The sequence below is a fragment of the Bos grunniens genome, chromosome 22 (assembly GCF_055505025.1).
Source record: "Bos grunniens cultivar Pamir isolate PY7600 chromosome 22, Bosgru_T2T1.0, whole genome shotgun sequence".
In the NCBI taxonomy this organism is placed as follows: domain Eukaryota; kingdom Metazoa; phylum Chordata; class Mammalia; order Artiodactyla; family Bovidae; genus Bos; species Bos grunniens.
This window is the reverse complement of record NC_141186.1, coordinates 49,452,977-49,465,783: the sequence shown is the minus strand read 5'-3', so window position 1 is coordinate 49,465,783 and position 12,807 is coordinate 49,452,977. Positions and strand designations below refer to the sequence as shown.

Sequence of the window (12,807 nt, the reverse complement as noted above, 5' to 3'; positions counted from 1 at the left end):
TTTATCTCTCTTATAATATGCCAGTCTGGATTATTTTTTTAGTTTTTTTCAACTTTATTAAAATGTAATTGACAAATAGATTTATACACTTTGATAATTTTATGTATAAATACATTATGAAAGGATTCTTCCCATCTAGTTAATTAACATATTATATATCTATATTTATATGTAGTAAGAACATTTAAGTTCTACTTTCTCAGCAAATTTCAATTATGTAATACAGTGTTATCAACTACAGTCACCATGTTAATACATTAGATCCTCAGAATACTTGTCTGGTTTTGATAACAATGCTATGCCAGAGTCATAAAGACAGTTGGGTAACCTTCTGTTCTTTCTCTATTTTGGAATGGTTTATATTACTTGGAATGATCAACTATGATATTTTGCAGAATTTCAGGTGGCAAGACTGCTCATTGCCCTCAATACTCATTTTATCCTTTAAATGTAGGAACATGAGCTCTGTATTCTTTCATTCTATCAATACTTCTTTTTTTTTTTGCACCTCACTTACAGGATCTTAGTCCCCTGACCAGGGATTAAGCCTGTGCCCCCTGCAGTGGAAGCATGAAGTCCTAACCACTGAACCACCATGGAAGTCCCTATTAGGACTTTCTTACACCAGAGCCACAAGTCTCATGGAGGAAGCATTTGGGAGAATGGGCCCACGTCCTGGAGTCAGATGTCTGTGTTTGCGTTCTTGTCCCTCATCCTTTTGCCCCCTGAGCATTTGTTCTTCAGCTTCCTTCCTTGCTTCATCTGGTACCTCTTTCCTCTTTCCTTTTTCCAGAGTTGTGGTCCTATAGCCTCTAATGGCCCTTGTTTCACTCTGTTCACAATTGTGAGCTTTTTGTGTGAAGTTAATTAGTTTTTCATTTTTCTTAGATCTTAGAAGAGAGAAAGGTAAATGTGTTTTTAAACAGCTAAATGTTCTTTTCTGCTTTATCTTTTTCTGTTGTTTTAATTTCAGTGTCCAGCTTTCTTTTATTTTAGATGTGTCCATTATAAAGCAACATACGATTGGCTATATTTAAAAACCTAATGCAAGATTTCTGTTAATATTAGTAGATAAATTTTACCCATTTCTATTTAATACAGGCTTATTTGAATCTTTGGGTTTTCTATCCTGCTTTCTTATTAATTTTTTCCATTCTGTTGAATTGGTCAAGATCTTTTCTTCCTATTTTTTCTATAATGTTTTAGGAGCTGTGTCTCAAGCTGGTTGTCACCACCACCCCATCTACTCTCTCTTCTATCTCATAAATGGCACCATGACGAGGGGCACATTGATTTCTTCACCAACTTCTTATTCCCTCTCCTTTCAGGCATGTTGGAAGATTGCATTGTCTTTCTCCTTGAAGTTAGACACAGCTGCGTGGGTGTTGAGCCAATAAAACAGAGCAGAAGTGAAATAAGACACTTCTAAGTGGAAGACTGCAAGTCTAGTACTCATCTCTCCAGCCCTTCCTGCCCCTACTTGGATGAGTGTAATCACAGGAGTTCATATCCACATGGAGGTGGTATAAGCCTGGAGCAGCCCGGAAGGCTGAGCAAGCACACGGAGAGACAACCATGGAGAATTGCCTGGAGATCAGCAGATTTGTGTGAGTGAGAAATACATTTCAGTTAAGCCATTGAGATTTGAAAGTTTGCATCAGAGCAGAATCTAGCCTCTCTGGATACACTTGGCGACAGTGTGTCCTTGTAGCAGGGAAGGTCTGGTAACTGTTCTAGCTAGTGAAATATAAGTGGAGGAGGCTGGGTGAGTGAGCCTTCTGGGAAAGGCCCTTAAACGAAATGAATGGCATACATGTTTCTCTCTTTGCTCTTCACCTACTCTCCTGAAACGCAGACATGATGGCTGGAATTCTAGGAGTCATCCTAGAGTAAGAGGACTAGTCCCATCCCAGGACAGCAGTATGGAAACAAAGAAGATGGAACCTCTTGATATTATGCACCTGCTGTACCTTGGCCTTCCCATTCCTGGGCTTTATTTATGGGAGAAGAAAACAAACTTATATTTTGTTTAAGCTGCTGGTTTTCAGGTTTCTGTTCCTAAGAGCCCAATACAATTCTTAACTATTATGGAAGTTATTTAAGTAATTTTCATCCTTCTATTATTTATACTAAAGTTATTTTTTAATGTTTTTACTGTGGAAATGTTCAAACATATCTCAGAATGAGACAGAGTAGTCATCATTCCAACAGCAATTACCAATTCATAGCCAAACATCTTTCATTGATACCTCCCACTTTCCCCTCCGGGGTTGGATCTTGCAGGTGGTTCTGCCTGCTCTTGTGGAAATCATGTTTTCAACCCACCCCGAATAGATAATCCTACTGTGTCCTCCACCCACAGACCTAAATTCACCTTCTGATACCCGTGGTTCCTGCCTTGGCCTTGGATGGTAAGGTCCCCACAGTCTGTGGCTTCTTGTCTCTGTCCTAGGCCCCTTTGTGATATCTTGCCTCTCCCATCTTGGGGTCCGGGACTCTTGGCTCTTTCCCAGTCCCATAAGGAGTATACAGGGCTCAGTGAGGGCAGCCCTCAGACCCACTCCTTCAGTACTTTCCTTGGCTTTTTGTTTTTGGCTCCACCACACTACCCGCAGGATCTCAGTTTCCTGGCCAGGGATTGAACCCGGACCACAGAAGTAAAAGCCTAGAATCCTAACCACTAGGCCACCAGGGAACTCTCCCTTCTTTGGCATGTACTACTTTTGCCTCTGAATCATACAGCCTCCCCCAGGCTCCCCTGTGTCTCCTGGGGTAACCTGAGAGGAGGGGCCGAGGGCAGGATCTGGCTACAGGCTGCAGTGGTACCTGAGCCCCTTCACACTCCTCTATCTCAAGCCTCTGAATGGACTTTTGTCTCTTCCTGTATGGCTGGAACTTTCTCTGTGGGCCCTGTGCTCCACCTCCTTTCACTGTCAACATCTATCACCCTCTTTAGGGATATACTCTATCCGAAGTTCTTTGTTCTGAACAGTTTATATGAAAGCTCAGCTTGTGAGTGCCCAGAAAACAAATTTTCTTCTCAACTCAGTCCAGCCCTTCTACATCTTAAGTGCTTATTTCCAGACTACTAACTTTTGGCAGACCTGAACAAACGAGTTTTAGAAACAAAGCTGAACAAAGACTAAGCAGCATCCACCTGGCGAAATGGGAGTGGTGGGATAGTGGTCAGAACCAGTCCTCCTGTGATGTGTGTGAATGTGTGTGAGTGATCGGGGATGTGGGCCGGTCCACTCAAGCTCCTGGGCATGCATGGCAGTGGCTGTGGCATCTCATTTTGGGTTTGGCATGTGGGACAGAGAAAGACGAAAATTTAGGATGGAGACCCTGGAGTGATGGGATCGGAACTGAGGTTGGTGATGCATCAGGTGAGGGGCTGGAGAGCATGGAGTGGGCATTGTGGGGCAAGGAGACTAGCTGTAACGTGGGGGTCCTTTTCCAGGGCAGGAGGGGACTGGTAGGGGATGGGCTTTCACTTACTGAACTACCTTCTTAGAGGCCCAGGAGGCTGGACCAGTCTGAGGATCAGTAGATTTCTTTGTTGATCAGGCCTGGGTTACATATCTCTTGGGGCCACCATGTCACCTGAGGAAGGAGCATGTGTGGGGACACCACGTCCCCCAGAATGCTCTTCGGCCCACACCTGCCCCTTAGCCGCAATCATGCTCCTCCCATTCCTGCTTCTGTTGTTTCAGTGTATTCTCAGGAAGAGTTCCTATGCAGCTCAGTCCTCAGTGATGGTGGAGAAGAGAAGAGAGCGTTCTGAGAGGTCTGCCGGTGAGAAGTCCCACCTGTGGTCTCATCCTTGCTAAGGAGGGAAGGATGGTTCCACTAATCCAGGCAGCTAGCCACAGACCTTGCTGCTAAAAGAGCTTCTCTCCTGAATCCTGTTCTGTGCTTCATTCCTCTGCTTGGAGCTCTCTCATGCCCAACACCTACAGGGTTAGAGCATCCCTGGCTTCTCAAGACCCCTGGTCTTTGAAGGGACTCTTGCAGTGGTGGTGAAGACTTTGGATGAAATTTGGCCTTCTTGGACTGCCCCACAGTCTCCATTACTGACACCTGTGTGGTGCCATCTTCCTGGGATACTGTCTACCTGGAACTAGAGGCCTAGCTTACTTTCCCCAATAGCCTTTCCCCATCTCAGACCCCAGCTGTCTGGAGGTGCTGGATCTTCCTGCTTCCACAGGTTTTTGACCCCGGGTAGCTCTGCCTCTAGATCCCTGTTTTACTGTGCATGCTTAGCTCATCAGAGAGCAGAAAACCTTGATTTCCTTGAGCCCACTGAGTGTAAAGCTGGGAATTCTACATGACCATCTGCAGATGGGACCACGCGAGCTGAGTAGGGGACTGTAACCTGGGCTGGGAAGGACTTAATTCATCAGTTTTCACATTGTGGATGCATACTGAATTTCAGTGCCCAGGCCACTCCCCAGCCCAGATAAAGCAGAATCTCTGGGTGAGCCTAGGCATCAGGGCATTCCAGTATCTTAGGGGATTCCAGTGCCTATTGTAGACTGTAAATCAGAGAGTTAAACTCTTGCTAGCGTAGATTTGAAACACCTCTCACTGCAGGGGTGAATGCCTCACAGGCTAAGCCATGCAGAATTCCTGCCGTGTTCAGTTTGTAGACCTAACCAGTTTCCTACCACTCACCACTGCCAGTAAGGAGGAGAAAGCTGTGTTGAAGCTCCTAAAAAGGGCCCTTGGAAGAGTGAGGAACCTAGCTGCATCATTGACACTTGCTGCTACTGGAGGTGATGGATGTTGAACTGAACCCTGAATCCTCACATCTGTCACAGCTGTTCTAGGGACACCCTGCCCTGAATCCCGAACACACACACACGCACTGAGCCCTGGGTGAGGGAGAACCTTACCCAGCTGCGAGGCCCATGAAAACCTCTGGCTTCTGTACACCTCCCCAGCTGGTCCTCCCATCCCTTGTGCAAGGCCACCCTTCGCAAAATCCTGGGGAGGGTCATGGACCTCAGACTCCTGGGATGCAGGTTCAGACAAGTATCACACCTGACATAGGGTGAGAGTGACAGACTTGGGCATGTTTGACAAAGCAGAGACTGAGAGAGCATATTCAGAGATGATTGAGACATAAATGCCAAGAGATAATAAGAGCCTCAGCAAAGCATAGACACATCAGCACCCACTCAAGGCAGGCTCAGCAGAGGATGTGGTAGTTTGTGAAAGGGTTGGGGGAGAGAGGGAATCTTGAGGGAAGGCCAGCTCAGCTGCTTCTGAGGATGTGATAAGGTTTAGAAGCTGTATCCCCAAGCTAATGACCGCTGATGGCAGAGGGATAGCCCTCCTGCCTGCTCACCCCTATTCTCCCTCTGCTTGTTTATCCACTCCAATCCTCAGGCTCTCTCCGCGCCCCCGACACCAACTCCATGCTTGGTTCTCCCAGGAAGTGGCTAGCACAAGGTGGGGTTGGGGGGTGGGGAGGCATGTCTCTTAGCCTCTGGGGAGGGAGGCAGCAGGCACAGCTGCAGCCTCTCTGCTTCTGCCCTGGCCTTCCCCAGGGGCTGGCTTTAGCTGGCTGTCCCCCATTGAGGCACAGTGCCTGTCCTGCTGCTGCTCAGCTGGGGGTACCCTGTCCTCCTGGCTCACTGCCAAGCTCTGTGCCGGCCCTGAGGGCCCTGCCGATCAGAAGCCTGTGGAATCCTGCCCTTCCCAGCTGGCTCTGACTGCAGCCAGTCCTAATCTGAACGGAAACGGCTTGGCAGGGGCTGCAGAAGAGTAAAGCCCAGTGCCTACCCAAATTGTGGTGGGAGCTGGGATCAGGCTGGCTCAAGTGTCAGAGCCAGCCCTGAGCTCTGACCTTTCTTTTGGGTACAAGATTGGTCAGGTTTACTTTAGGAGCAAGGGCCTAGTGTGAGTTGTCCTGGGACAGGCTTTAGACTATGCCAGGAAATCATTGTTTTGGAGGGTGGAGGCAGGAAGATAAGGGGCTGATCCCTCTTCTGTGGATCTGATTTCCAAAGGGCAAGACCATGGTCAGTAAATGTCTTTATTGGAAGAGAGATCCAGTCTCCTTGGCTCTGCCAGCACCCTAGGTCATGAGGATTTCGATGTCGAGCTCTAGCCGGCTGGCCCTGACCTCATAGCGGCCCCGGATCAGGCCTCGGGTTTGGCTGGCATGCCAGCGCCAGTGAGACTGGATGATGCAGGCTGCTTGGCGTGCCTGGAGAAACCGTCTGCGGGCCTGCCACATGCGAACCTGTGCCTGCACCTTCACCACTGCCCATTCCTGGCAGGTGTAGAGTCTTAGTGCCAGGCGCCGTCTTTGCTCCAGCATCTTGGCCTGCATCGACCTCCACCAGCACTGGATGACCCAGGCCCTGAGTGCTGCATGCAGTAACGTCCGGCGTACCATGTTGCCACGCCACCATGACTGAATCTTTATGGCTGCCTTCTCTAACTGATTGGGGGAAGGAAGAACATGGAGATGCTCAGTGGGGTACCCTCCCATTCCTAACCCCACCTCTGGTGCTGGGAGGAAAGGGGGCATGGCCCAGGTAGCCCTGGCCTCTTATTTCTGGGCCCCATCCATCTTATTTCCAAACCCTACTCACCTTTAGACACTGCTCATTATCCTCTGGACAGATCCCTTCTGTATGAACCTCACTCACATTTTGTGTGTCCATGGCCCTGGTCTTTAGAGTCCACTCATCTATCAGTTAGGCCACCCTAGTCTGTAGCCCCGCCTTCAACTGTTAGACACCCCATCACTAGACTCCGCCCACCTGCACACAAGTCTCCCCTCATTAGGTCCTGTTCACCCACATTTCACCCACATCTCTTTCTCCTCTTCTTTTGTTTGTATCTTCTTATGGATTGACCAGCCACCTTATTTACTGATACCTGTAACTTTAGGGGGGCTGTCATTATTTCTTGCTTCCAGTTTATTTCTCAGACTCAGCTGGTGTCTTAAGCCTTGCTCTTTCTACACCTTCCAGCCACTTATTTCCGGTCCTGCTGGTGTCAGTGGAGAGAAAGATTCATTCAGCTTTCCTTCAAGTAAGGGATTACACACACACTCGTCACCAGTGTGGGTTTCTGGAAGCCTAAGTGTCAGGGTCTTTGGGAGGGACCTGAGCAGTGTGTTCATGGGCTAGTATGTGTTTTGTTAAATTTGTGGAAGCAAGATACTTTATCTGCGGTTGGAGAGGGCTTCTGTCTCCCCTTCTCTGACCCCTTTGTCACCCTTTTCCTGTCAGGTGCCATGGGATGGCCGCAGTTTCTTTTGGAATGTGACTAAGGGGAAGCTGAGTTGGGATATACTTAGTATGGGTTAATGTGATAGATTTATGTGGTTCACAGTCACCCCTGGGAACAGGTAAATTCTTGTTAGACATTCTGCTAGCAATGACTTCCCAGGAGTTTTCCTACCAGTTACAACATCCATTCACCTGTGTCATGCTTTGATATGGGGACAGAAGTGCAGCTACAGTGATGTGGACACTCCCTGCAGTGCCTGGCACCAGAAGTGTAAGTACAGTGGAGGAAAAGCAAGGTTTGAAAAGTTTGAAGACAAAAACTGGTCCCTAGAAAATTCTTACTGTTTTTAGACACATAAAATCCTAAGTAGTAGATTCTGTTTTCATTGATGGCCTGATTAAAATTGAAGTTCTGTCTTGTCAAAAATATAATATTTGACAATGCAGTGAGACGGTTATAAATATTCCAAGCTTTTTTTTTTTTCTGTTTTGGTATAAATTTTGTAAAATAGAGTGTATCAGAATTCCAGAATCGATGCTTTTGAACTGTGGTGTTGGAGAAGACTCTTGAGAGTCCCTTGGACAGCACAGAGATCCAACCAGTCCATTCTGAAGGAAGTCCGTCCTGAATATTCATTGAAAGGACTGTTGCTGAAGCTGAAACTCCAATACTTTGGCCACCTGATACGAAGAACTGACTCATTTGAAAAGACCCTGATGCTGGGAAAGATTGAAGGCGGGAGGAGAAGGGAAAGACAGAGGATGAGATGGTTGGATGGCATCACCATCTCAATGGACATGGGTTTGAGTAAATTCTGGGAGTTGGTGATGGACAGGGAGGCCTGGCGTGCTGCAGTCCATGGGTCTCAAAGAATCAGACACGACTGAGGGACTGAACTGAACAGTGATTACAGGGAACCAAGCAGAACTCTATGTATGGTGTATATGCTGGCATGAGAAATCCTGTTTTATGCATCTTGAAAGTCAATAATGTTTCTATAGAAAATCATATGAAAAATCATCATATAAAGAAATAATAAAAGATCATGCAGCAAAAAATGTAGGAAAAATACCACAGAGGTAGGACACTTAACTAATATGTACCTTGTTACATTTGTGATCTCTGCCACCTCTTTTATATGTGCATTTGTTGTCTTGACTTGTCCTAAATATTCACTGGCCTGATTTTAAGTCTATAATTTTGTATTCTTTTTCTTAAAGTAGGCCTTCCAATTTATATAAACTTTAGTTCCCACAAAACCTGGGTCTGCCCTGCTGTGCTGTAAGAATGCAACTGTGTGGCCAGGGCTCATGGGAGTTCACATGAGTTTCTAGAATTCAGAGTTAGGACTGAAACTGCAGAAACAGATGATGCAGAGCTGCTGTGCGTCCTTTGGGATTTGAAAGGCCATTCTGGCTCTAGTTTTAACATGCATGATATTCCTCATTTTTCTTCATGAGCCACATACTGTGGCTTCTGTTTATGTGTATTTGAGGCCTCGTACCATCACTTGTACTAATTGCCATGGCACTGTCCATCAGCGTGTCTTACAGATTCTGGCCATATTTTCAAGCAAGCAACTTCTTTAGGTCATATTAGCTAGTAAAGTAATGCTCAAAATTCTCCAAGCCAGGCTTCAGCAATACGTGAACGGTGAACTTCCATATGTTCAAGCTGGTTTTAGAAAAGGCAGAGGAACCAGAGATCAAATTGCCAACATCTGCTGGATCATCAAAAAAGTAAGAGAGTTCCAGAAAAACATCTATTTCTGCTTTATTGACTATGCCAAAGCCTTTGACTGTGTGTATCACAATAAACTGTGGAAAATTCTTCAAGAGATGGGAATACTAGACCTGCCTCTTGAGAAACCTATAAGCAGGTCAGGAAGCAACAGTTAGAACTGGACATGGAACAACAGACTGGTTCCAAATAGGCAAAGGAGTACGTCAAGGCTGTGTATTGTCACCCTGCTTATTTAACTTATATGCAGAGTACATCATGAGAAACGCTGGGCTGGAGGAAGCACAAGCTGGAATCAAGATTGCTGGGAGAAATATCAATAACCTCAGATATGCAGATGACACCACCCTTATGGCAGAAAGTGAAGAGGAACTCAAAAGCCTCTTGATGAAAGTGAAAGAGGAGAGTGAAAAAGTTGGCTTAAAGCTCAACATTCAGAAAACTAAGATCATGGCATCTAGTCCCATCACTTCATGGGAAATAGATGGGGAAACAGTGGAAACAGTGTCAGACTTTATTTTTCTGGGCTCCAAAATCACTGCAGATGGTGATTGCAGCCATGAAATTAAAAGACGCTTACTCCTTGGAAGGAAAGTTATAACCAACCTAGATAGCATATTCAAAAGCAGAGACATTACTTTGCCAACAAAGGTTCGTCTAGTCAAGGCTATGGTTTTTCCAGTGGTCGTGTATGGATGTGAGAGTTGGACTGTGAAGACAGCTGCTGCTGCTGCTAAGTTACTTCAGTCGTGTCCGACTCTGTGCGACCCCATAGACGGCAGCCCACCAGGCTCCCCCATCCCTGGGATTCTCCAGGCAAGAACACTGGAGTGGGTTGCCATTTCCTTCTCCAATGCATGAAAGTAAAAAGTGTAAGTGAAGTCGCTCAGTCATGTCCAACCCTTAGTGACCCCATGGACTGCAGTCTACCAGGCTCCTCCATCCATGGGATTTTCCCGGCAAGAGTACTGGAGTGGGGTGCCACTGCCTTCCCTGGAAGACAGCTGAGCACCGAAGAATTGATGCTTTTGAACTGTGGTGTTGGAGAAGACTCTTGAGAGTCCCTTGGACTGCAAGGAGATCCAACCAGTCCATTCTAAAGGAAATCAGTCCTGGGTGTTCTTTGGAAGGAATGATGCTAAAGCTGAAACTCCAGTACTTTGGCTACCTCATGCGAAGAGCTGACTCTTTGGAAAACACTCTGATGCTGGGAGGGATTAGGGGCAGGAGGAGAAGGGGACGACAGAGGATGAGATGGCTGGATGGCATCACTGACTTGATGGATGTGAGTTTGAGTGAACTCCGGGAGATGGTGATGGACAGGGAGGCCTGGCGTGCTGCAATTCATGGGGTCTCAAAGAGTCAGACACGACTGAGCAACTGAACTGAACTGTACTGAAAAGTCCTCAAGAGTGGACCCTGTTGCCTCCATTAATGTCTTTCAGTCTGAGTGAGTGGAACGCTGGTATCGACCATCTCAAAGGCCTGCATCACTGCACTGAACCATCGATCCTGGTGTCAGGCATCTACTTCCAGTCCAGTATGCTGGATTCTGAAGGGAGCACTTATAAAAGGGCTGTGGTTGTGGTTAACACGCAGGCTCAGTCTATACAGGTCAGATTGCCATGGTCAGAACACTAGATCTCACTGTTCCTTATGGCTCTCTCCCCTACCCAACTCTGGCCTGGCTGTTTATTGCCAGAATGTCCTGGTTTTGTCTCCTTAGAAGTCTCTGGAAAAACCTGTCAGCCCCTTTTACTTTCACGCTTTTGTAGTTATTCACAAAGTGGCAGGGTATGAGGCCAAAGCCAGGAAGATGCACCCCCTGAATCCTATCCTACTAAGTGTTCACAGACCACATTCCTTGGTCTCTATTTCCTCACTGCTCCCTTCTCCAGATTCTGCCTTCTCTTGTCCCCTGGATTATAAACACAGTATGTCTGTTTCTAAAATACAGAAAAATGCAGACATATAAGGCAGAAAGTGAATTTTCCTTTAAATTTACTCCCAGAGATAGTGTTTCAGACCTTATGCCATGCACAGACTTAAAATTTGGTATTAAGAATAATTAATTTTTTATTGAAGTATAGTTGATGTACAATGTTCTGTTAGTTTTTGGTATACAGCAAATTGAGTTTTATCCATACATATATATGGACTCAGATTCTTTTCCATGATAGTTTAAATAATTTATTTTTAATTCATACATTTAAAAATAAATTTCTGCCTTATATTATTACTGCTCCTAGTTTGTAGAGTATCTTGGACAATTAGCTGTGCATTTATGGACACAGAACATCCATGTACCTTAAGAAATAGAAAACTGTTTTATGTGTTTCTGTGTATCTTTTTTAAAGTAATTGAGGTAAAAATCATATAATATAAATTGACCATTTTAACCATTTTAAAGTTTATGATTCAGTTGCTTTTAGTGCATTCGCAGTGTTATATACAACCCAAGAATACTGGATTGGGTAGCCTATCCCTTCTCCAGTGGATCTTCCCAACCCAGGAATTGAACCAGGGTCTCCTACCTTGCAGGCAGATTCTTCACCAACTGAGCTACCAGGGAAGCCCCTATGCAACCATCACTACTATCTAAGTCCAGTTTCTAATTTCATCTAATTTTAATTCTAATTTCATCATCCCCAAAAGAAACCCTGTACCCATTAAGTAGTTACTTGCCATTATCTTTCCCTCACCCCACACTGTAGCAACCAGTAATCTGCTGATAGTCTCTATGGATTTGCCTACCTTGGACATTTCATATAAATAGAATCATATACTATATGGCCTTTTGTGTCTGGGGTTCTTTCACTTAGCATGTTTTCAGGGTTCCATGTAGAATGTATCAGTACTTCATTCTTTTCTATGGTAAATAATATCCCATTGTATAGATACATTTTGTTTATATATTCATAAGTTAACAGGGATTTGAATTGTTTTCACTCTTTGGTGATTGTGAATAGTACTATTATGAGCATTTGGTGGCCTTTTTAGGATTTTCTCTATGTAAGATCATGTAATCTGCAAACAGAGATAGTTTTACTTGTTCCTTTCGACTTTGGATGAATTTTAGTTGTCTTTCTTGCTTAATTGCCGTGACTGAAACTTTAAAGTCAACATTCAGAAAGCTAAGATCATGGCATCTGATCCCATCACTTCATGGCAAATAGATGGGGAAATAGTGGCAACAGTAGCTGACTTTATTTTGGGGACTCCAAAATCACTGCAGAGGCTAACTGCAGCCATGAAGTTAAAAGGCGCTTACTCCTTGGAAGGAACATTAGGACCAACCTAGATAGCATATTGAAAAGCAGAGAGATTACTAGTCAACAAAGGTCTGTCTAGTCAAGGCTATGGTTTTTCCAGTGGTCATGTATGGATGTGAGAGTTGGACTATAAAGAAAGCTGAGTGCTGAAGAATTGATGCTTTTGAACTCTGGTGTTGGAGAAGACTCTTGAGAGTCCCTTGGACTGCAAGGAGATCCAACCAGTCCATCCTAAAGGAGATCAGTCCTGGGTGTTCATTGGAAGGACTGATGTTGAAGCTGAAACTCCAATACTTTGGCCACCTGATGCGAAGAGCTGACTCATTGGAAAAGACCCTGATGCTGGGAAAGATTGAGGGCAGGAGGAAAAGGGGACGATAGAGGATAAGATGGTTGGATGGCATCACTGACTCAATGGACATGGGTTTGGGTGGACTCCAGGAGTTGGTGATGGTCAGGGAGGCCCTGTGTGCTGCGGTTCATGGGATTGCGAAGAGTCGGACACGACTGAGCGACTGAACCGAGCTGAAAACTTTCAGTACAG

The 12,807-nt window shown here is 45.5% G+C and overlaps 2 protein-coding genes across 2 annotated transcripts in view; one reads left to right on the top strand and one right to left on the bottom strand.

Annotated features, from left to right (window-relative positions):
* Positions 1 to 12,807, top strand: part of LOC147348446 (IQ domain-containing protein F5-like) — a 65,383-nt gene that overhangs the window by 32,646 nt on the left and 19,930 nt on the right. Inside the window, exon 3 of the mRNA XM_086367769.1 lies at positions 1,329 to 1,607. The gene's annotated coding sequence lies outside the window, so the exon portion shown is untranslated. The remainder of the gene's footprint in view (positions 1 to 1,328; positions 1,608 to 12,807) is intronic.
* On the bottom strand, positions 6,029 to 6,815 carry IQCF6 (IQ motif containing F6). The gene is made up of 2 exons (XM_086367767.1): positions 6,606 to 6,815; positions 6,029 to 6,451 (listed from the first exon to the last, which is right to left on the bottom strand). The coding sequence occupies exons 1-2, from the start codon at positions 6,675 to 6,677 to the stop codon at positions 6,083 to 6,085; spliced, it is 441 nt and encodes a 146-aa protein (XP_086223893.1). The 5' UTR covers positions 6,678 to 6,815; the 3' UTR covers positions 6,029 to 6,082.